This window comes from Equus quagga, chromosome 1, assembly GCF_021613505.1.
Source record: "Equus quagga isolate Etosha38 chromosome 1, UCLA_HA_Equagga_1.0, whole genome shotgun sequence".
In the NCBI taxonomy this organism is placed as follows: Eukaryota; Metazoa; Chordata; class Mammalia; order Perissodactyla; family Equidae; genus Equus; species Equus quagga.
The window spans coordinates 178,544,695-178,570,112 of NC_060267.1; the positions used below are offsets into that span (position 1 = coordinate 178,544,695).

At 37.5% G+C, this 25,418-nt stretch overlaps 1 protein-coding gene across 3 annotated transcripts; it reads right to left on the reverse strand.

Moving 5' to 3' along the window:
- Positions 1 to 1,387: 1,387 nt before the first annotated feature.
- Positions 1,388 to 25,418, reverse strand: LOC124248602 (phospholipid scramblase family member 5). Of its 3 annotated transcripts, none has more exons than XM_046678875.1 (10): positions 25,274 to 25,418; positions 24,594 to 24,727; positions 19,484 to 19,647; positions 15,110 to 15,152; positions 13,935 to 14,155; positions 11,713 to 11,874; positions 9,952 to 10,113; positions 7,627 to 7,709; positions 7,323 to 7,539; positions 1,388 to 3,326 (listed from the first exon to the last, which is right to left on the reverse strand). In XM_046678875.1, the coding sequence occupies exons 2-8, from the start codon at positions 24,604 to 24,606 to the stop codon at positions 7,671 to 7,673; spliced, it is 804 nt and encodes a 267-aa protein (XP_046534831.1). In that variant the 5' UTR covers positions 24,607 to 24,727; positions 25,274 to 25,418; the 3' UTR covers positions 1,388 to 3,326; positions 7,323 to 7,539; positions 7,627 to 7,670. The 3 variants fall into 3 exon arrangements, with proteins under 3 accessions (XP_046534831.1, XP_046534821.1, XP_046534812.1); XM_046678865.1 differs by having other exon boundaries at positions 24,594 to 24,774; XM_046678856.1 differs by having other exon boundaries at positions 24,594 to 24,860.

Below are 25,418 nucleotides of genomic sequence, written 5' to 3' on the forward strand. Positions count from 1 at the left end.
TTTATTGATTATTTAATTATGCTGAAATTAATTTTGAAAAAGCAGTTAAATGGTAGACTAAAATAGCCTTTATGATGTATTTCTACCAGGAAATATTTTCTAAATATTTATGTTTGACAAAGTTTCAAAAAAAAACCACTCCAATAAAATTAAACATTTTTCAAAGAAATTTTTTTCAGATTTACCCTTTACCTACTTAATCTGCTATGTGGAATAGTAACCACAAAGGTATCCACAAAAATGACACCAGAGATAGACTGTCAGTGGTCTTAAAATCTTAAACAAGATTGTAAGTTGTTTATGTGTTGCTTTTTCAAATAGAGATAGCGCATAGTATTGATGAGAATGTTACTTATACAGGTGTTAAAGGCCTGAGAACACACCTCTCCTAGTTTTTTTTTGTTTTTTCCTCCCCACAGCCCCCCAGTACACAGTTGTATATTCTAGTTGTGATTGCCCCAGTTGTGCTTTGTGGGACGCTGCCCCAGCGTGGCTTGATGAGTGGTGCCATGTCTGTGCCCAGGATCCAAACTGGTGAAACCCCAGCCACCGAAGCGGAGCACGCGAACTTAACCACTCGGCCACGGGGCTGGCCCCTTTCGTAGGTTTCTAAAGTCTCATTCAATAGATTTTCGAAGTTTTTCTCCTTTCGCCATTTCTAGTCTACTCAAATGTTCATCGGAGAAGGTCGACAAAACGCTAACAGCTCTGTAATATTTAGCAAGTTACTCAACTTTTCTGAGCATTGATTTCCTCATCTGTGCTTTTGGGCTTATAATCATTTTGTTGCATTGGAACTAGATGAGAATTGTATGTGAGAAGTCTAGCACAATGTCTAAAACGTGCTCATTAATGCTAGATTTTAGACATTCATGAAATAAATCATTTCATCATGTTTAGTTTTGTTTCAGGCAAAATGCCAAATTTTCATATTTGAAACTTCTTATATTTTTATTGGAATTGATCTTTAAAAATCAAGTATTTATAATTAAATGGAAAATGCTCAGAAAAATGCATTTTTAATTATTTTGATAATATTTGACAGATAGTCCTAAAATACTAGCTCAGTCAGCTAATCCTAACATGGTTTTCTCCTTCTCTTTAACAAGATTTTAATTATTTTTTCTCTTTAAAATAAATCATAGATTCCTTAAATTTTTTAATTTAAATTATTTAAATCTGTGATTGCTAAATTTAACATCTAGACAGTTGGATGAACTACAATGTGTGTCATTAAGTACAATACTCATTTGTTTTTATGGCAAAAAATGTTATAATATAAGAAATAGACAAAATCCATTTAAATTTAGAGAATTTTTATTAACAAGGATTTTTCTTTTTAAGATAATCCATAGATTCCAAAACAAAATATTAGAAGAAAGGAAAAAAGTCAAAGTTTATATAAAGGAAAAACTGCTCAACTTGAGAACTCAAAATAGTATAAACAATAATTTCCTTTTCCTCTAATTTTAACAATTAAAGACACTATGACAGAACTATAAAAATAGGATGAGTAAAGTATTCAAATTTTATGTTATTTTCTAGGTTTATTCTCATTTTGATAAAAACAACAAATCTAAAATAAGTGTATATGTAGATAAACCTCTAATTAAGGTTCAGATAAATCTGAATTTTAGTTTCTAGTGAGCTGCTCTATCTGCTGTCTGGGCTATGCTCTGATTCTTTAGATCACCTCCCAAATCCTCTCTTTTGCAGGGAAATATGGGTTTCTCTAATTTATTTAACGAGTGTTAGTATCTTTCCTCTAGGATACTGTGGATAGAAAAGGATATTCAAGGTTTCTTTCTGTTTTGGGGGTATTTTCCTCCACATCTGTTGGTTCACTCAGACTCAGTTTCTGAGTTCAGTTTAGTTTCAAAACAATTTTCAAAGCCCTCAGAGGATGCTTCCGTCAAGTAGAGAGAAATTCCATACATCCGAGAGAAGCAGCTCTTCTTTGAATCCTGATCTAGCGCTACAGCTTAGAGGACACCTGAGCGCAGCAGAGTGGGAAACTACGGCCTCACTGCCCAAGAGGAGCCTGATCTCAGTAGGCGCATCCTAAACTCCTGGGGCCTCTTTGTTCTTGGTGGTACCGAGGATGTTTCTCTCTTCTATGCCTTTGTGCTCCGCTCTTGGCTTGGAATGTTCTCCCAGGCCTATAGGTCCTGGCTTTGACCCCACCTGGCCGGGAGGACACACAGTCCTCTCATGTGTTATCTAATCTCTAAGGGTTCTAACCTCCCGCCCTAAATGTATTGAATGCTTCCCTTTTTCGTGCCTTCAAGTACATTCTTTTATCACAGCACCTGTAGCACTGAATTGCACCTGTTTTGATGAGCGGCATGGCCATACCTTCCATTTCCCACAATGGAAAGTGGGGCTGAACAGAAACTGGAGCTTTGTCCTTGAGTTCTTAGTATCCCTTACATCCCACATCCAACCAAGTGCCACGCTTCGTCAATTCCTCCTCCAGACCTTGCCTTGCAAGACTCTATGATTTAGGCTCTGGCCGCTCTTCCTGCTGCATCTCACACCTCTTGTTGACTGTACTCCACTTGCACAGGCATCCTGTGTTTCTCAAACTTTCCCAGCAGGCTCTTCACTCGGAGCCCTTGCATCTTGCTTTTCCATCTGCCTGGAACTCTCTTTTCCCAAATATTCTTAGGAATTGCTGCCTTTTTTCCGTTCTCTGCTCAAATGTAACAGCAGCTCCTTTGTTCTCTATTTATTTATCCTGAATTATTTTCTTCATGGTTTTGGGAATATAAAGTTCTCACTCTCCTAGGAAAAACTGACAGTTCGTTCATCATAGCAGTGAGTCACAATCAAAACCAGGACTAAATGTGTTTAATCAATCAGTGATTGATGACAAAAGTGCATGCACTTCTGAAAGAAAACCAGTAACGTCCCCTGCCATCAACTTCAGAAAACTGGATCATCAGCAGCAGCTTCAGTCCAGGGAACAGATCTCTGAGAGCCAGCCAGTCAGCAAGAATCTTACTCAGGTCAACATGTTTCCACAGCTAAAGTCAACATGCCAGCTTCTAAACTCCACACTTTTTCCAAAACCCTACATAAGCTCTCTTCTTTGCGTATTAACTGTGTCTTACGAGCTCAACTCTCCCTCGCCTCAGCAAGCAATAAATTCAGCTTATCATTTTAGATATTGAGTAACAGATGCTTCATCAGTATTGATGGTCACCTGTGATTATAGGATATCTTTGTTGTCTGTTTATTATCCATCTGTATTAGAATGTAAGCTCCAAGAGGGCAGGTCCCTTGCTGCTTTGTTCACTGACGGGACTTCATGCTGACAGAGGCACCTAGCACATATGAACATCACAAATATTTTTTTAATGTGTCTTTTAGAGTAGGAATAATTGCCATTTAGCATCATATCCTCACTGCCTAAAATAGTGCCTGGTGCATAGAAGTAATTCCATGAAATACTAGTTAAATAAATGAATGAATGAATTCACTGTCCATGCATGTTTTATATTTGTTAGGGACATCCTTGAAGTAAAATAGATTATTCAGATCTCTGTGGGTCCATATAATTCTCATAAACACATCTCTTTCTTCAGAAATACACTAGCGAGAAGATGCCCACCTGCCTATTTGACATCTCCTTTTGGAAGGCTCAAAGGCATTATAAACTCTATACGGGCGCCAGCCCCATGGTTGAGTGGTTAAGTTTGTGCCCTCTGCTTTGGTGGACCAGTGTTTCACTGGTTTGGATCCTGGGCGCAGGCATGACACTGCTCATCAGGCCATGCTGAGGTGGTGTTCCGCATAGCACAACCAGAGGCACTCACAACTAGAATATACAACTATGTACTGGTGGGCTTTGGGGAGAAGAAGAAGAAAGAAAGAAAGAAAGAAAAAAAAAGATTGGCAAGAGATGTTAGCTCAGGTGCCAATCTTTAAAAAATAAATAAATGAATAAATAAATTCTGTATGTATAAAACCAAATCCATGCTCTTTACCCCCAAATCAGATCCCCTTCTGAGGTTCTCTCTGTCAGTAAATGGTATAGGCCAGAAATCCCCTTTCTCCCTTGAATTCCGTTTTCAACCCAGCATCAAGTAATGGTGATTTTACCTCCTAAATCTCCCTTTACATGAGTGCCACATTAATCCAAGCTACAATTACCTGTCACCTAAACTACTTTAGTAACCTACTAATTGGTCCATAAGCATCCTCTCCAGCCCTCTCACCAATCTAATCTTTAATCAGCCAACTCTTTTCTTATAAGCTTTTATTGGATGCTTTGCTTATAGGACAGAGTCTAAAATCTTTAACATGGCCTACAGGCCCCATTCATCCTCATCTTGTACCATATTCCATCTCACCGTCTGAATTTTAGTCACTAGCCTTCTTCAAGTCACTTGAGATTGTCATGTCCTCCCCTTCTTCCATCACAGAACTTCCACAAATGTTAGTACCGCAGCTTAAAATATTCTTCCTTCTGCTCCTCCTTATTCTTCATATAGTAAATCCACCATCATTCCCTCACTCCCTGACCAAATCAAGTAACCCTACTGACTTAGCACCTTGTCTGTCCCCTGTAAACACTTCTCACGTTTGAAATCTAACTTTTGTTTGTGTCATTATTGGATTCATAGCTATCTCTTTAACTAAAGTGTATGCTCCAATAAGAGGGGGCCTCCATTTTTATCATAGAGGAGGGAGTCAATAAGTATTTCTTAATGAAAGAATGAATGAATGAATGAGTGGCATTTGAATCTGGTCAAGTCTTTTCCAGTACATCTCAGAGTAAACAGAGTTGGAGCCTGTGTTGTGAGAGTGCAGTGGGGCCAAAGAAAGACAGAAAGCCAGGAAACAGTGATGCATGGAGGACCCGCCTCGTTCGAGAGCTGCATGCTTTTCACTGAAAATTTCACTGGAAAGTGAGTCTCGCTAGTGTCTCATGGACTCAGGTTCAGTGGGAAAGGGAAAAGTAGAGCACGGAAGACATAGACAGATCAATTGCGCCTTTAATGAGGAAGGGGAGACTGATGGGTCCTGACTGGTTGTTGTGTGCCAATTCAGGAGCCCAGTGCTGTAGCAGGTTTTTATGTAATACAACCAACTTTAAAATGAGTGCTCTCTTCTAAGAAGGGTTTTGTGCATGTGGGAGGAAGATTGGCCCTGAGCTAACATCTGTTGCCAATCTTCCTCTTTTTGCTTCAGGAAGATTGCCACTGAGCTAACATCTGTGCCAATCTTCCTCTATTTTATGTGGGATGCCACTGCAGCCCGGCTCATGAGCATTGCTGGGTCCACACCCAGGATCCAAACCTGCGAACCCCGGGCCGCCTAAGTGGAGTGCATGAACTTAACCACCATGCCATGGGGCCGGCCCCTAAGAAGGATTTTTATTTTGAGGGAGTCTCCATTAGATGTAGGTGCTAAGTGGCTCTTTTGACTAGTTTTTGGGTTCATTTAGGTATTTTTTAAAAATCTAAAACAGTTTGTCACATTAAAATGCAGTATTTACAAATGGTGTTGCTTTTTCCCATTTTTGCCCCACTGTGAAGGTTTCAGTCACTGCTGTTGTGACATTGGTTACAAAATCTCTCATCGTAGAAATCAAAAGTAAAGGACGAGAGGAAGATATCAAAGCAGGATCATCTGTAGGAAGAAAGTTGGGAACACGGAGCAGGGTGCGGGGGGTAGGGGGTAAAGACAGGTTCCCAGGCAGCCAGGCAGCCTGGTTTCCCTTTGTTTTCCTTTCGTCTTGTTACCCACCAGGAATTCATATGAAGCACAGTGCCTGGCATGTAATAGGCCCTTAGAAAATCTTAGCTACTTTTCTCCATTTTATTAGTTAATAACCATCAGGTTTAAAAGTGCCATTTCCTTTAGCTGGTTATAAATGGCCGTAAATTGCAGACACTTTAGTTAAAATAGATAAATGGGAAGGCAGGGAACACTGTGCTCCCCTTAGCCATCACCACAGCTCTGCCAGGTGATGGATGGGTAACCTGAGGAGGTTCAGGAGGACTCCACGTAGGTGTACAGCTGCCTGGCTGGCACACTGCAGGACCAGACTCAAGGTGATGCCTGTCACACGCAGGACTTTTGTTCCCTTCCGCGACTCCCTTGCTCCCGCCATGCGGCTGGTCCAGTTACACTGGAGGAAAGGACAGGACGACTAGGAGCAAGGTCGTGTGTGATTTTGAAGAGTGGTGATTCTTTGGTGATTAGCGCTTAAACTATTCTGCCCACCAGTAGCTCTTTAACAGCTGATCGAGGCAAAGCGTGGGTGCTGCCTGCCAAGGGTGGGGGCTCCCCGAAAAGGCGACCCTTTTCCTTCCCATCTTACACAACCTAAGGCCCTTACCCAGAACCCAGAAGTAAAGGGATATTTGTGTGCTATTTGGGGAACTTAACTACTACATATAATGTTATTTCTAGATGATAGATTCCTAATTCCCAAGAATTACCTTAGTAAGAGGTGGTTGGAACACGTTCCCTTTACCAAGTGAAGGATTGCCTGCAGTTTCTCTGGACAGCTTTTGATGTGGCTGGAAATTTGGGTAGTGTCAGTGTAATTCTAAACAACAGCTCAACGGCCAAATAGTGCTTTGCGTAAAACAAATTTGTTTCCTCATTTTGAAAAGGAGAGAACTATCGTCATTCATAAACTAGGAACGTTGCTCTTGTGTGGGCTTTGGAAAAGCGTGGCTAACTGGAGGCAGTATCTGGAGGACTCCAAAAACATTACAGCGGAAGGCATTAATTAATAAATTGACTGTGCTCCCTGACTTCTGTGTGTGCCTCCTGGATTAAGGCTTTATTTGTCTGTTTTGTTTGCTTGTTTTTAAGTCCTGGAGTTGTCCATTTTTGACAGCCTTCGATTCCTTTTGGACTGAACTTTCTCTGTGAATAAAGTTCCTGCTTTTTACCACTGCTTTTACTACCTTAGAAGTCTGTTTTCATGCTTATTTAAATCTCTAGCTTGGGTATGTATTTAAAGCATACTTCGGTTTTTCGGTTTATAAATATTAGCTTCCTTATGAAATGTAAGTGTGCCTTTTGCCACTAGAATGAATTGATTGATCTATCTTCCTTCTCATCTTTAAACCTATTATTTACCCGACTTTTAGCTTTTCTAACATAAAGTAAAAATGGCTCACTACAATAAGAAGATTAACAAACAAATTAAAAAGGACTGCTTATGAAAAAATATTTTAGAAATCCAGTCCTTTTGATTAGTAACCAGCCTTAGTACCAGGAAAACTTCAAAGTGCTCTCTAAACATTGAATTTTCATCAGTGATGCTGTAAGCCTTAGTTCTCATCTTTCATGCTTACCCATGCAATAACTTCAAAAAGATAAAAAGAGGAGCAGTAATCTCTCAAAGCACCCTTGTGCTGGGGCCGGTAATCTTGTCTTTCGCTATCATGCGTTCACAACCAGATAATTGCTTCATTATATTATGCTTTAATAAATATAATAATTAACATTTTGTTACCAAAAAAAGCAAATACTCAAACCATTCAGAAATGAAATCCACAGCCCAAGGGATTTCTAGAAGAAAATGAAAAAGAATTAGACAGCGTCAAATATAGACATCTTCAAAGGGAAAGAGATCATTTAAACTCGCCTTTTACTTACTGAAAAATGTTCTGCATATTTTATTGCTTTTGTCATCTTGCCTGTTATAGTCCAGCCAGTGAATGTTCAAAGAACATAAAATCCTACAAATAAATAAAGTGAATATGAGTGAATTCACAAAAGGGCAGCAAGTCAAATCAAGAGTGTCCCATGTAAACTTTGGTTATATAAAGCAGTTAATGTTTCACAGCAACATGCGATTTATTGCTAGAGAAAAATCGAAAGATTTTAAGCTTCATGACACTTAACGTGTCTAATTTTCAGGGCACACATAACTCGGAAACCTTATCTGCATCAGCACAGTATCATCAATCAAAATTGTGGGTGATCAAGACTTTGCAGATTTAGACCGTAGGGCATTCTGGGTCAGTGCAGGAGGTTGTAATGGACAATGGCCTTTGAACAAGCATTAGATACATCATCACGGACCCTGTGGGCAGTAACTAGGTGGTCATCTGAGCAAGTACTGGAAACTACACCAGAGAGAACTTTGGAGAGGGGATTAGAGCTGTGGGTTTTGGAATGGTAGCCTTGAACCAGAGGAGAGCAAAAATTAGGTTGTACCTGTGAATTTTGCTATTTGGATCAGGGAACAACCTTACACTAGCACCTTTCTAAAGGTCTCTCACCACGAGGTAATGAAATGGGGATGGCACTTAAAAGTTCAAAACATAACTCTTCCCATGAAATTGTATATAGAAGGAAGTAATTGATCTTGGTAATACGTGTGAGGAATTGTTTTATAAGCTATACTGGCAAAAAAGAAGTGTGATGTTTTATAAAATTATGGTAAAAAGAAAAAAAAAGAAATGGATGGGAGTTGTTAGATATTCTCAGTGAGTATATTTCTCCCTCAGACACTGGAATTAAAAAGTTTTCTTTTTAACAGATGGTTGGGGTGTTATCTAGAGCTGTGTTTCTTCAATTTATAGTGCATAGGGAATTGTTGACGGTACATTTTTGCCATCAGCTGGGTAGGAAAAATAGGTGAGTAGAGCAGGTGAAAGATAATCTACTTTTTTAATATAAACATTAAGTATGGGGCTTAATCAGAAAGGCCAAATTCAGGTTTTGGGAAAAGGGTGTGTGTGCGTGACTGCATGTTTGGAGGGATTAGTGTTGAAATGCAGAATGATCAAAAACGGAAAAGAGAGCAGGAAGTGGCAAATTAAAAACCTATCAAGTGAACAGAGGAGAATAGGGAAATGAAGAAATATTGGGTGACCACAAGACCGCCGGGACTTGGTTAGCTTTGTAGATAAAAATGGGAATTGAGGGTAAGTGAGTACTTAGTAAGTATAAAAACCTAGCACTCGACATATATTCATCCTACCTCCCACCAATGGTAGGGAACCAATACGTTAAAATAATTCCTCTAAAGCTCCTGGAGAAATAATCCTAATATATATATTTTTAAATTAAACTCTAAGTATCCATCAGTGATGTTACCAGGGAATTATTTTTAGTTAATATATTTCCCGAGTGTCTTTAGATGAGACTGAACAAATAGGGCCAATTTTTTCCCCCACAACAGTACACATTAATATAACCATAAAATTTAAGATTCTAAAACCCTGAAGAAGTGCAAGACATGAGAGGTAGAATGTAGGTTTATTTTAAAATTCCACGAGCTTTCGTGAGTGCATTGAAAATGATAAGCCGGGAGGGCGGTCCTGGGGTAAAATCAGGAGCAGGAGATGGCCCAGCATCTGGCACAGGTGTTACCTGACTTCTGCTCTGTCACCAATCTCCACACCAAAGAAGAAAATTTTAATGCAACTGGAAGTTGGGAAGAAAGGACAATGGCATAATATCTTTGTAAAAATGGAAACTGGCACATATTAACTCATCCCTGTCATTGCACGTATCTGTGTACTGATTGAAAGGGCAGGAAAACCATACTTTTCACATTCTGAATATCGCCTACCTCATTGTAAAGCAGTGAAACAGTCCTGAACTTTACCCAGGAGAAATAAGGTGATATTTATGTTTACATATTTTTCAGTGAAAGTGAAAATAAGCCAAAAATCTAAACAGAAGTTGAAAGAGAAGGGTGGCTCAAGTTTTGAGGAAATGATGCGTCGGGTTTGATGGGGCATCAATCCTCGTGAAGAGGGGCTTTGAGGACCACTGGGGGAGGGCCGCGGGATGGAAACGCAGGTGCCTACATTCCGACTTCTGAGAGTGTTGGTCCCCAGCCAGCCTTCTGTGCATAAAACTTACTCTTTGGGGTAAACACTGTGTAAAATGGGATCGACTCCATAGTAACTGACAAGCAAAAACGGAGAGACGTAAAGGCCCTACGCTCTTTCAGACCCTACTTACGAAGAGGAAACAAGCGCCGATCATGGCGGCTTTGACCGTCACATCCAGATCCGCAGGAACGTGAATTCCAAAGTTGTCAGCATTGGTGAAAACGTCGTTTACAAATCCTGACCAGTACTTTGAAATCTTCCCAATTGTGAGCTTTTCATTAATGGTCTTCACCTTCGAAAACAAAATATTGAATTTGAAGATGAAACAGATGGTTTTACATTTCTTATGTTTACCTGTGAGAGAGAGGAATTATTTTATTCATCATCTCTAAATGACAATTCGATGTTATTCATTTCTGTACATAAGTATAGGTGTGTAGATTTAACTTTCCAGTTCACTCTTCAGGGATTTTGCTTTTCTGACACTTTTCTAATCCATCATAATTCCTTTTTTTTACTTTGATTTTTGTGTGCAGATGGAGAGTATAATAGCAATAAATAATTAAGGCCAGGCTACGACAAGATGGCAGCAGGTACATGGTCTCAGTTACATGGTCTAAGCATGAAGGTACTTCCTTTACCTGAGGTCCAGATTCTAAACCTGAATTCTTCATTGAAAAAAAAAAATGTTTGAGAAAGATTATAGAAGGAATTAACTTCATTTCTAGGTATAATTTGTTAACTTTTAAATTTTTATTGCTAAGATTTTATAATTACAAACACATTTAAATATTATCAGCCCTTGCTTTAATCTCATTTTCATATTATACTCATATATTTACTAGGTCATTTCTTTAAAACTAACCCTTGATCCTATTTCTGCATTAAAAAAGCCCTAATGTACCATACAGCAAATTCAGACTAATTTGACATCAAAAGTCCACAGTCCTTCTCGGCTAGAAGGAGTCTGCAGTTAAACTTTAGCAACTCTTCATTTGCTTGACCTGTTTCCTGTTAAGAGGCTGAAAGTGATTCAGTGTAAACTTTCACTTTCTGTATGGCAGCAGAAAATAGAAAACAGAGAAAGTTACTTAGGACATCCCCATACCATGAATACTAAAATTCTTGTGTCTGAGTTCTCCTGGATCATGGGGCCTATGTTTATACTTTACTCTGAGGAAAGCCATACCAAGTCCTTTCAGAGGGGGCTGGAGTCTGGACAGCTCATTTTGCGAAATTTACGCTGTCTTCTCTGTGATTAGTGTTCCCTGAACTCTCACAAACTGAATGTGCTAGGTGGGATATACATAAATGAATGAAAAATAAATATATGCTTTAAAATAGACCATCTCCTCTGCATAAGATGTATTTCTAGAAGCTGTTCAGATAGTTCATATTGATACAGCTTGGATTTGCAACTACCCATTGTTTTATAACATTCAATTTACACAAATATGTTTATATGAGAGTAGGTTGTTTTACAAAACAAAGTTAGCAAGTCCTACGAACATAGCTTTTGAATTAGTGATATTTTAATGGCGTGTGCCTCTGAGGTGAGTTCTGAACTGGGATATGCCACCAGCAGGGCTGTAGGAAAGAAGATATAATTTAGGTGATTCTAGAAGGTATATGTTTGCTTTATACCATGGGTCCTATAATTCCACGTACAGCAAATTTTTGTAGTATGTTTTAAAAAAAATTCTTGGACTTAGTTTCTCTGGAGTTATGAATTATTATTGACATGTACAGTATGGGCTTATTACATTATTTCACAAATATATTACTTTCTAAATTTATTTCAGAGATATTTCATTTGGACATTTTAAAAATTGAATTATGTTGCAAAAAATCAGGACCTAAGTGAAAACTTCCTTCATTTTGTTAAGCATACCTCGAAATCCACATCACCAAAACAGCCACATGTTGCACAAGGACCAACAATTTTCAAAATATCTTCTTTGTTTGCATTTTGGATTGTGAATTTAGGCAGAAAGGGGTCCCACTTCTGTGCAACATAACCAACTATAGTACCAGGAGGAGCTTGGATTTCTAACTGTAGGAAGAGATAATAATAACATAAGATTTTCTAAGGTTATTGTATTTTAATTTTACTATAATGTCAATTTACTTCTAAATAGTATACTATTATGAAATTACTTTCATTTTCCACAAATCATTCTAAATATATGATTCTAAGGAAACAAAGCAGCAGCATTTTTTTTTCATATTTCATAGAAACAAAGAAATTCACTGTATAGATACATGTTTGGGTCTACCCACTGAAAGTCCATGCCTTCGATCATACTTCCCTAAAGAGAACTCATCCTAGAACTCTCCTCTCACTCTGAGCACTGGCTTCTTTGCCATTTTTGTTCCAAGTACGACAGCTGGTCCAGTCTTGAAGTGGTTTCTCATGAGGGACCTCCTGCGTACTCCCTCTCAGTTGTTGTCACAACACACATCTATTTTTAAGGCTCATTTACCAATTATTACATATTCTTGAATTTTTTTCTCTTCAGATTGCCAACTTCCAACTTCTCTGTGTTCAATCAAAAACACATGCTTCTAGGGGCCAGCCCAGTGGCACAGCAGTTAAGTTCACACATTCCATTTCAGCACTCTAGGGTTCGCCAGTTCAGATCCTGGGTGCAGACTTACACACTGCTTATCAAGCCATGCTGTGGCAGGAGTCCCACATATAAAATAGAAGGAGATAGGTGTGGATGTTAGCTCAGGGCCAATCTTCCTCAGCAAAAAAAAAAGGAGAAGATTGGTGGCAGATGTTAGCTCAGGGCTAATCTTCCTCAAAAAAAAACAAAAAACAAAAAACGCCCAAATGCTTCTTGTAGAGTTATGGTTATTACACACCAATGTGATTTCTGGCTCACTTCTTCCAAAGTGTTAACAACTAGCAATCACATTTTCAGGCTTCACTTTAGTATTTTACCCCATTACCCTTCATTCTCCTAATTTCTATATTTTCCATCATATTGTATTTCAAGGAATTTGTGTAGCCAAATCAAATCCTTTGTAAAATAAGCTGGAGGTGGGTGCAAATAATGAAAGTTGTTTGCTTTTAAATCAAGCCAACTCTCCTTCATCTGATCTTATTTTGCCTTTTCTTATTTATTTTATGTATTAAGTCCACAGTCTTATGGGCATGTCTGCGGTGGTCTTGGATAGACAAAGGTGGTTTCAATAAGACTGCTTAGAATTAGAGATTTGTTCTGGGATCACTTTTAAAGTAATTGATTTAAATTAACCACCTTGGTATTAACATTTATTTCCCATCCTGCTGGGTAGAGGACGTCTACACAGGCCCTCCATACAGCGGGAATAAGGACGCCTGGATCAAGTCCTTTATTTGACATTTCCTGGATGCCTGATCACAGGTAAGTTGCCTCCTCTCTCTAGGCCCAAGTTCCCTCAATTGCAAAATGTGGAGAGTTAGACCAATTCTTTCTAGCTCGTAGAGACGTGGTATCAAAGACATCAAAGTAAGTAAACGTTTTGTATCAACTTAACTGCATCATGTCCATGAAAGTTATTATTAAGGTCCCTTAAATAGTGATGAAAATTTATTATATACTAAAATAATAAAGTTGAATGATTCCCTCTGGGAGAATAACATTGCTTTTGGCAAACCTTGAAGTTTGTCATAAATGGGTGAGTGATATGTGAGATTCAGCAATAAAAACCACAGACTAGCCCAAAGAACCCCTTAGAAGAGTTCAGTATCACTCAGCACTTCCTGAACTTTGCTCCAGTTAGAGAAAACAAAGCTGGATTTACTTAATGGTGGAACTCATAGATATTACAATTACGTGGCTAACACAGAGATTCAGAGGGAGATGTTTCTCGTTTACATGATGCAGGAACTGTCTTCACCAATTAACGTCAGGGAAGCCACTACAGTTTTTGGCTGGAAAGGAAAAAAATTTAGTGAGTCACCAAATTCTCAAGGTATTCTGATTCTAAAGGAGCAAATGTACTTATTCAAACAATTGAAAGGTTCATTGCCCCATAGCTCCAGACAAACGCCATTTATTAAAAGAAATCATCGCTAATCCTTTCAGACGTGGGGAGAAAAGGATGCCCAGAACAATGACGAACCTCTTGTAGGGAGCAAGGGCACCAGCAGCTGTTACACCTCAGGGGTCTGTTTACTGTCATCACCTCCCGACCCGCGTTATCTGTGACCTTCAGAGTACAAGCTCGCAGGGTGGAGCAGAAAGTACGATTGAAGCAGATGCTTTCTTCCACTGCAAAGTAAAGTCTTTGTCCCAAGCTGTTTTTAATCTCGTATTTGTTGGAGGTCTCAGTGCCGAGTATCACTAACAGAGCAAAAAAGAAATTCATCAAAATAATCCATTGCTTAGTATCAAAACCTTTAAATAACTAAAAGGGGTAGTGTTATGAAAAGAAAACAGAGTGACTGATTAATTATTAATTATATGATCTCTTCTTTACACAAATCTACGCCTGTGCTCTAAAATTTGAGGACTTGGCCATGGTAATCAAAGGAAACTCTGAGAACAAAGCTGTGTGGTTAACAAATGTTGATTCCAGGTTTGACCTACTTGGAAACATGTAGTACCATTTTTCTACTAAGGAAGCAATGCTATAAAGAGAAATCTAGTACTCAAAGAATCATTCTATCATTGTTATGGAATTTCCTGGGACAACTCACAGTGATAATAATGAATTTTCTCCAAAGTCTCTATCTGGTAATATGTCTATAGCTGCATGCTATCCTGCTGTTTATTACAATTTTGACATTTCAGGAATAATGTAGAATATTAAGGACAAAAAGTACTCTAGTAATTTGAATTCAGTTAGTCATCATTGTAAATTTGTGTATTGTTAAATAATTTACCTATCTGATAAATCACTGATGAAATAATAAAACAGTGAAATTTTATTTAGGTGTGTTTTCAGTTTTTAGTCTCAACCTTGATTTCCATTTCTGAAATTATTAAGAAAATTTAAATTGTTAGCAACTGTGGAAATGATCACAGGTCTTTTATTCTTTTAAGATTAAAAATAATGTTAGATTCCTAATGACAAAATGCCCAAAAACTTGGAGAGTTTTATGCTTTTAGGTTGATCTATATCAGACTAATAATTTTACTTTCAACATTTAAAAAAATAGACCTCATACTCTTTTTGATCTAATTCTATCCTAAACATTTACCTTTATTGCTTATAAAATATTTAGATGTAAAGAGACGTCTGACACCGAAAATATTTTCAACAGTTTTAATAAGTACAGAATATAATGTACTTACTTCCAAGAAGCTCCACCTGCTGGTGTATAATTATCAGGTCTAGCTGTTGAAGGATGACATAAAGGAAGGGAAAAGTGTTACATCGCAGCACTTGGAAAACTTTTGGAGATATTACTATGGGCCTGTTTACTAGACTACATGCAATTAGGTGATTTTCCTGTTCTCTGCTAGGGAAACGCTTGAAAACAGCTCACGTTTTATAGTGAGTGTGAGAAGATTCACCGTAAAATAAAAGAAGATATAACTATCAAAGAAGATAACACATTTTTTTATTCAAGTAAAGATAAAAAAGGATAAGAACTCTGAAAATTCCAAGTAGAATTCCCAGAATAACAGTAGAATTTGTGGTGAACTCTGTGTTCTTTCTGTGGTAATGGAATAAAAATGTAGTTCTTGGAAACAATACTTTGAGAAGATTTTTAAACAATCTCTGAATAATAATGTCTAAGAGGTTTTAAAACTCTCTCTTTTTTTAAATGAAATGATGCAAAACAACAATGGTCTGAGTGCCTGGGCTGGCCTCTCAGCCCTGCCTGCTCCCCCTTCACTCTGCCATGCTGGAACTCATTCCTCACAGTGAGTTGTTAACGCTGAAAGAGGTTATTCACACCTTCCAGTGGACCAGAAGAAACCCAGAAATCCTGCTAATACCAACAAAAAACCAATTTAAGTAGAATAAGAGTTATGCTGCTAAAAGCGTGACATATAAAATTTGCTTTATAGAATTAGGAATGAAAATTTACAGAGGTAAAGTATCCATACCTAGTTGAGAAATGACTATATTAAAACCTATACAAAGGATATTTTTTAACAGGAAATATTAAAAATGTGTTCTTAGAATGGATTTATCTGTGTATATTTTGAATTTGATATTCCATACTTGAAGATTTACTCAGGTGAAATCATGAGCATGAATACAGTGCTGATCATTGTCTTTTCGAAGGCTTCATTCCCTATTTCACCTGAAAATTCTCTTCACTTTGTTCTCCCTTCACAGTGGTCAACTCACTGCTAACTGTTAAACTGAAGTATTCGTGACTAATATTTGGTATTGATTTAGCATCTCAAACCCAGAAAATTCGAAGTTGCGTTATTTCCTTCATTCTCCTTGTATATACTAGGGGGAGGTAAAACTAATATCATTTTCTCATTTTATATCTTATTGATAAAAGAGTGCCTGTGGACTCTTTTTTTAAGATTCACAAAAAATATTTTTCCATATATAATTTAAGATTTAAGATATTCTAAAACCTACTTTAACAATGATGGCAAAAGCTTTTTTTAAAAAAAACAAGAATCCGTTTTTGTAGTGTAGTGTTCTTAGTTCTGTTCTGCTCTTTTGAGAAGAATGGAAGGTTGGAGGAAGAGAAGAGGTCAGCCTCAAAAAGGATATCCACGATTATTTAACAGTGGATCTTGCAGGAGGAGCTTAGGGGAGGAGGAGGGCTATGGGGACAAGCCCAAAGTCTGAGTTTAGAAACTTTGAGTATCAGTGTCCTACATCAAGTTCTAGTCTTGAAATTATCAGCTGAGATCCACTCTGCAATGACAAGGGAAGTTTGCCTCTCTAACGTTGAATAACTGCAGTTGTTTATTTAATGACTACCCTGAGGTAGTGACTGTCTTCAATATTTCGACATGGTGTCTAACTGAATCTGCATGAAAACTCAGAGAGAGAAATATCATTACATTCTACGTGCGGGGAAACAGTCCTGGAGAGATTAAGTAGTTTGCCCAGATCACAGAGCTTGTCGATGGTTAGGCCAGGATTTGAACCCAGGCCATGCTGCCACCAATTTTGACATGCTTTCTACTCTGTTGTACTGGCCTCACTAAACTAATCTGGGAGAGACAATTCTTAAGTGACACTGGAACTTCTGAGTACCTTTCCTCCCTGTTTTCTCTGCTCTTCTACTCACCCCATCCTCTGTAGGAACATTTGATATGATCCATCTCTGTGGGCAAAGCTCCTGGATTTGAGGGTCTCGTTTTCGGTTGTTCTCGTCACTTCTTTTAAATAGCCCTGGGCCACTTATGAACTGTGGTCCAAAAGAGCCCTTTCCGTCCTTTGCTATTAATGGATGGACCAGGAATTGGAAACTTTAAACAGATTGAATCATATGTTCCGGTGCCAGGGCAAGTAAAGCATTCCTTAAGGAAACCTGATGACAGCCTTGGATCTGTAGCCTAAGAATCAATTTTTACGTATAATTTATCAGGTTTACAGGTATCAGTGATGCCATTTAATATACATACTTCAAAATAAGTTGGATCTTAACATGTGTCTTTGCAGGCTTTAACTCACTCCTCACGTACAGGTGACTGCATTACGGTAACCAGCCTTTGACGCCTATAGGGTAAAGTGTTATTGACTGTTACGAACATGTTACTCCAATCTGGAGAGAAAATGTATTAGTTTTATTCTTAGGTTTAACCTACATGAACAACACATATATACATAGATATATACATAATTGGGAATTTATTTTCAAATTATTAATGAGAAGACTTTCGTAGTCATTGGATGGACTTTAGTAAAAGAGAATAAATGATTTTTTAAAAATTTTACTTTAGTTTTTTTAATTTGGAAGAATTTTATTGTTTATTTTTCTGTTTATTTATTGAAGAATGTACTATTTCTAAATAGTCATAACTTTATTTAATTCTTATGGTTTTTAGATAAAAGCTAACGCATAAAAATTCATTTCATATATGTCTCTTACAGGTTCATTTATAAAACTTTTAAAATGCTCATTCATCCTATTATATGTGTACTGCATTAAAGCAAATAAGATGTATTCTTTACTATAGAGATTATAATTATCTTTCCCTTTGAAGTAAAATATTCACCAATTTGTGGCATATTTTTGTTTTCTGAAAGAGATTACCGAAGGTATATTTTTGGAAATTGACTTCATTTTGGAACTGAAGCCAATGGGTTCATATCTCTATTTATTGAATGCGAACACAATGTCTTCACGTCAAGCATCTGGCTCCGGGTGTGTCATCACTCATGGATGGAAGAGGAATATGTGATGACCATATGTGATCATCAAACCTCAGCCCTCTGGCACTGGTATATCACTTTTATACTTGGCAAAACCTTGTCTGACAACATTCCCAAACAGCTTGCAGCAGTTAATCAACTCTAGTCAGCTATTACAGCTGATCCTTTCTGCAGATGGAAGGTGGTGGGTCGGCTTTTCCAGCTCTTTTACATATCTCCCTGAGCTCTCCAGTCTCTGAAGTACATTTGTCTGCCAGTGGGTTTCTGGAGAAGGCATCTGCAATTATAAACATTTTCCCAGGAACATATGCTGCATGCAGCTTAAACCCTATCAGGCACAACAGAAATCTCTTGTACCTTAAGGGAATTAACACAGAGATTTGATTTTGATAAAGGAGACAGACTTTATAGTTTGAAAGAATGCCAAACAAGCTGAAAATCACAGCAGATGTGCTGACATCTCAATATTAGTGTATTTCTAATCTTTTGTAGGATAAAATACAAAAGTAACAATAATATGCATAAATATCAACTGCTATTTATGTGCCTTATAATTCAGATGATGATATTTCTTGATTGATTTATTTTGAGGCTTCAATCACTGCTGACCCTCCCACGACTAGAACAGTGATTATATCTAATAATAATATCATCTTTCAAGCAAACTGGCCTGGAGATGCAACAGTATCAGAAGACAAAAGTGCTAACTTGATAACTTGCCTTCCCTTGGAGTTCCATCCACTCTTTGAGATTCAGTTGAAGACATTGGACTTTATGCTCATTGCGGAAGTCTCTCCTGAGAACTTTGATCTTTAACACCCTCTCTCTCCTCTGCACACCTGCACAAATTTAAGTTGTCTCCTGATCTAGCCTAAATATACAGCCTTGAACTTTTTGTCAGCACTTTTTTTCTTTGCCAATTAGGTTGCAGACGGTTTGGGTGAGAGGGACTAAGTTTTATGGCTTTTTATATGCCTTGATTATAGCAATTTATCCTCAATAAATATTCTTTAATTCAATAGCTGTAGGTATTATTCAATTCCTCCAGGATGAATTTGCTGAGACCTTGAGCAATGAGCAGAAGGAGGATAAACATGCTAAACAGCTCAATCAAAAATGTTTCGTCTCGTCACTCTGGCAAATAAATAAGGAAAATAGAAGTGGCTCTAAAAGAAAACATAAATTTCTTCCCAAATAATAAAGAAATAAATAAAATATAAATTTTATAATTTCATGATTTATAATTCTTTTCTCCTTTCGGCAAGTTATTCATTAAAGTCCTTCAACCTTAGTTGAAAAGCAAGAAACCAAGTCTGTATTCATCTTAAGTGGAAAACCTTTGTAGAAACAGAGATAAAAACGAACACCTGGCTTAAATATTCTAGACCAGGAGGGAGACTGCCTGGTGGAGGGAGACCCGGCTGCCACACTTGGTTCGCTGGGTTGGGAGGTGAGAGCTGAAGGCTGCGATCTGGGCCTGGAGCTCCAGGAAGAAAACCAGGGAGACCTCTAGTTCTGTGGTTCTGTGCATCTGCAAGAGAATGAAAATCCCAGCCCATATTTAAATTTAGGGTGTCGCATTTAGTTTGTCTTATAAGATTTGTCACTTCTTATTCAGAGGGTGGCGTATCTCCTGCTGCCTCCCACGTTAGTGCCCTGCCTTTCATTTTCCTACTTAGTGTCATCACCACCTGACCCCTCAGCCAGAGAAAGAGGAATGTGGAAGACTGCTAGCAGTAGTTGTCAGAAAAAATTGGATAATTTGGGCAAGATGAATGATTTTAGAAAATGTGTTTTTTGAAGGCAAGTAAAACTAGTGTTTAAAGGGCAGAAAAATTATAAGCTACAAAAGGAAAATAAATGGTAAAAGGAACTAGATATTCTCTACTCAAAATGACATAACCTTAGACGTACGTTCTGAGTCACAGTTAGGACTTTCAAGGCATGTTCTCCCTTCCCCAAATGTTATGAGGGTGCCTCATAATCTCCATGAATATTTGTCTCTTTTTGTCAATCGTACTGCTATGGCTAGGTTTAATTCGGTGGTTCTTAGACTTTACCCTGCACCAGAGCCACCTGGAGGGCTTGTTAAAACACAGATTGCTGGGCCCCACGCCAGAGTTTCTGCTTCAGTAGTTGGGGTGGGGGTGGGCCTTGATAATTTGCATTTCTGATAAGTGCCCGGGTAAGCCAACACTGCTGGTCTGAAGATATACTTTGAGAACTAATGGTTTAACTCTGTATGCTGTAAGAATATTCATAACTAATTTATGAGCTTTTTAAGGGCAGTATAATAACTAATTTAGGTTTGATTTCTCAGTATTTTGTATAAAAGCATCCAAAAATTTTTGCAAGTGTGAATCTCTTTGTAGCTCATCCAATATCACAAAAGATAAAATAATTACAGAATTCTATAATGTTTGGCTTTGATTTTTTTTTAGAGATTCACTTATTTTCTCTACTCTTGCCAGGTAAAAATGTTACTATTTCAGAGATCTCTCAGATTGAAATTTGGAGATTTGCTATTTACCCTGCATTAGTCTGGAGCCTGTGTAATATTATGCACAAGGCCTAATAAGTGGTGCATGCAAAAGCCTTCTTTGTGAAAAATGTAAATTCATAGCCTTTCTATTATTATTTTTCCTTTTTCTTCTCACATGACTGCCATTTGGATATCTCCCACATTACATGCCAGTATTTTTTTCAAAGACTATCAGTGTTTTTACTTGTCATTTTTGTTAATCCATAAGATATCAGAGTTCTCATATGTGCATTCATTTAGTTTACTACCACTATGCTGTTTTAGATGGAGAGTAGGTGTGGAGCAAGGTTTGTGACAGGTATTCTGAAATAATAAAGGGGCCGTTGTGAAGACAAATAATTCAGACCATTCTAAAGACATATGAATGGGCAGGACAAGGAAACTGGTTCTGGATTAATATAAAGAAGACATTTACAACCGCTGCACAAAGATTTGGTAAGTACTCATTGAACAGATACATCTGTGTAATTCACAATAGATTATAATAATCTCTCTTCAGTGCTGACAACCAAATTCATGTAAGATGTGTGTGGAGGGGTGGGGGGTGGGGGGGAGTGGTTATTCTGAACCTTTTAAATCTCTAAAAAATAAATTTGAGAAAAGAACTGAGTTTCCTTTGGAGATGGTAAGTTCCCCATCATTAAGAGAACTCAAGCATAGCCTGATGAGCACCTGGAGAGGGATTAAAAAAACAACTGGTTTCAGAAAATAGACATGGAAGGAGGGGTCCTTTGGACATTGACGTCAACTGATGTTTTGATCTAGTGACATCAGATCTAGTAATGATAGGCTAGTTAAGGTTGTGTGTACATGTGTGTTAATTGCCAGATGATTCATTTATTTATTTCACCTTAAGTTTGTAGGAATAGACCAAGATGGATCCCTACGTTTATAGTGGTCGATGACATTTAGAGTTTGGACATGCTTTAGGGTTAAGACCACATGGAAACAAGCTTGTCATTTGGCCCTGCTAAAATAGAGCTCCATATTGATAATATTATAGCAGTTTGCTTCCCACAAGAACCCCATCCTGAACTTCTCTCAGATCTGGGAAGACAAAGAGGCTTTAGGACTCCTCTCACTCTTGAGAGGCAGCCAGAATGGGGGACCCCAAGCAGTAAACTGAGGAAGACTATGTAACACTATTTCAGATTTGGGAGAAGAACTAGCGGCCAATATAGCAATAACAACTGGAAAATAATAAAAGGCAACAAACATCCTTTCTTCGGTATTAGTGCCAAAGGCACTGTTGTCATTGACTTTCAGAGAAACATAGAGGCAAAATTGCCATCTAGGGAAAACTAGCTCATAAGGATAAAATTCAGAATACTGGCTCACCCTGGGAGTAGAGGTGCATGGCTCTTGACCAGAAAGGGAACTGTATGAGGGGCTAGAAAGATTCTATATCTTGATCTTGGTGGTGGTTACACCGGTACATCCTGATTTAAAAAATCATGGAGCGTAAGTTTGGTGCTCTGTATGCACTTTACTGTTGTCCTTCTGTTTACTGCACATGTTGTCCTTCAATTAAAAAAGAACTCATGTAGAGAGAAATTTCTAATAATACCTGGTAAAAGATCATTAGATTCTCTCTCATTGTCACTTTTATTGTTAAAAAGATTAGCAAATTACTCCAGTTTTATCTTGTAAGCCATACTTGCTGTTACAAAATGCAATAGGTTGTTGAGTGTCTGGCGAAGGGCTGTACATTCCTGACTCAGATCTTTAGGTCCTTAGACCTCACAGCAGATCCAGAGGCATTGATGCTCTTGGGGCCCAGAGCAAATCACGTCCAATGTCTTATTTGGGAGCAGAGTCGCAGTCGGAGACTATAGGCTCAGCATTCTGAAAGCACTTGCTTCCTTTTCTGGGATTCCAGTTCACATTGGAGCAGCCTCTGGAAATCACTCCTGTTCAGTTTAGATCATCCTGGAAACTCCCATTTTTCTCAAACTTAAAAGAGAGTTTGAGACCAACCTGTTGTTAAATTGTGTTTCTTTATACGAAACCAGGGGACTCCAGCCCCCACAAATATTTCTTCAGTTCTAATGGCAGCCAGTATTCAGACTGTCCTCTGGTTCAGTGCTGCTAGTTGAACTGCCTACGAAATGTATGAAATGTCCAATTCGCCTGTATTCCCCGGGAAAATTCTAATTGCCAATACAGTTTCAGGGCCAGAGAACATCATGATGTTATAAATATTGTCTTTAAATATATTTGAAGAAAACTGTCCAAAAAATGTTTGAGGTAACTGACCTGCCCCCTCAAACGAGATTTCTAATTGAAAAGGAAACTTTATTTTCACTTCTTTTGAATGGCATAGATTCTCTCGGAGACGTTTGACCCACTTCATCTATTAACTATTTTGAGTAGGCTGCAGAAGGAGTGTTCGTTTTCCACTTGAAGTTTTACCTCTAAGTTTAGTCCTGAATCCTTATCATTACTGAACATCACTGCTCTTTTGGTACATTAATCTATTTTGATCATAATATTGCTTTCTAGTCACAAGTTTCTTCAAAGACTCAGACCACCAGATGAAGAAGGAACTCCTTTGAATTTCTATCTGGCTTTGAATTTCTATCTACTCTTTTAAAAATGTATAAGTAGCTTATAAATATTTCACACAGTCTGCAACTCTTTACCTTACAGGCTAGAGTTGCTGCTGTAACTCCTACTTTAGAGAGTGACGAATGTTCTGGACTGGCCATTAGCTCAGTCTTAAACGAAAGAAAAGACTTGTCAAGATGTCTTTGTGTTTGTCTTCCAATATGAAAATGAAGCACACATATATTCAAATTCATCATTTTTATGTTTCACATCTGGATTTTACAATTCGTTTCAGCTCCCCCCGTGACACTCAGGGACTGGTGTACATAAAATGCTGATGAAAAATGAAAAGATTACCTCGTTTGATCCATATTAAATGGCATCCAAAATGTATTTTGATAAAGAAAGCAAATAAGCATACACATTTCTTTGAATGGATCATTAATTTAATTTAGGATATTTTAAATTGGTGGACTCTATTATCCTATTTGTAATTAGGTTAAAAGGTTTCCACCAATTATATTAATCATAATTCCTCATGCTAAAACTTTCCATTATAGCCTAGAGTTTAATGGTTTGTTCTAATAACGGAAGGAAAACACATCATAACTTTATTTTTTAATATAATTTCACGGGTTTTTTTAGTGAGATTGCAACTCATTACCTTAAAAAACAACCACATGCCCTGTTTTTTGAGAAGTTCTTAAAGTAAGACAGTACTGATGATATTTATACAGCTTTAGGGAGTTGAGGAAAAACTTACCAGCTCCCCCGCCAAGTCCCTAATTAATCTGCTTGCTTAAATTAGTTATTTTCTGTTTAGTTGTTTATATATAGTTTACTATCAAAGAAATTTTGAAAGATTTTTAACTTCACAGTTCAGAAATATTTACTTCTAGTCCATTAAATTTGCTAGAATTTACCAACAACATGTGGAATTCTTTATAGGAAATGGCTATGTCACATACTTTGAACAACAAGTGGGAAACTGAAAAATATTGAACTATATACTTTAACACTTTTTAACTTATGTGTGAAAAGCTTTCTTCAAATCCCTTTAAACTTGGAATATCCACCTGCCCTTGTGTTTGGCATTAAATATTCCCACTCTAAATTTTGCTGTGCAGCTTTTAGTAAATCACTGTGTTTACTCATGATAACTAAAACATCGTTTACATCTTAACTTTTACGTTCTATCAGATAAGGTTGTTTGAAAAAAAATTAATGCAACGTGCTCCTTGGAGTTCAAATTTTAAAATTCCAATGTTCAAAAGCAATAAATGACAGGTTTTAAAGTATCAGTCTCATTGATTATAACACCCCTACAACCGGATCTTTTTAGTCATAATATAAGGAAAAATTTATCAGCTGCCTATATTTACTCTTACCTTTAGAGGCCATGAAGATGTCTGAGTCACTTCTTCAAAGGAAGCCAGATTAAAAAAAAAGGCTTTTCTTGTTGCAGCGAGGAAAGAAAACACAGCATGCAGAAAACTTCAGAAGGGGCCTGTCTGCTTCATGTCTGCTTACAAATAAGAGGAAGGGAGCACCTTGCCCGAGTCCGGAGGGCTGTGTTTTATCAGTTTGAACAACAGGGGGAGATGAAGTTATCACAAAGGTAAACACTGCTCAGAAACCATCGTATCACTTGGTGGCTGAAGGAACAATTTACAAATAACAAAAACCAGAAAGGAAAATATTCAACACTCATTTTAAGAGTCTTGTTTCCACTTCATTTTTGTAAAAAACTATTTCTTGGAGTATATACTTTTGCATTCACTATTACACTAGAAACATTCTATTTTTCTAATTTCTAGGAATCTCCTGTGCCAGAGTCCGTGATAAAACATCCTATCATGTGTAAGTTTCTGAGAGTTCTAAATAGAATTTTTTTTATATTCTGAAAATATTTGAAGATGGATATTCTTATTTTTTCTCAAGATTTTTCTCCATGCTCTCCTCTCATAACAAACAAGAAGAGGATATAGTCCCCACTATCTATGTACATAAATAAATATTTTCTCTGTTAATTAAATTTGATTAATCAGAGGCATTTGAAAATACAAACCTTCAATAACCTCACAAAGTTCATCGAAATGTCGAGGTTATATTTAAATTCCTTGCATACTCACGGCAGAAACAAGCACTGTAACCTTGGCTAGAAGACTCATTTTTCTAGATGAAGCTGACCAGGTGAGCATGGAGATTTTGCT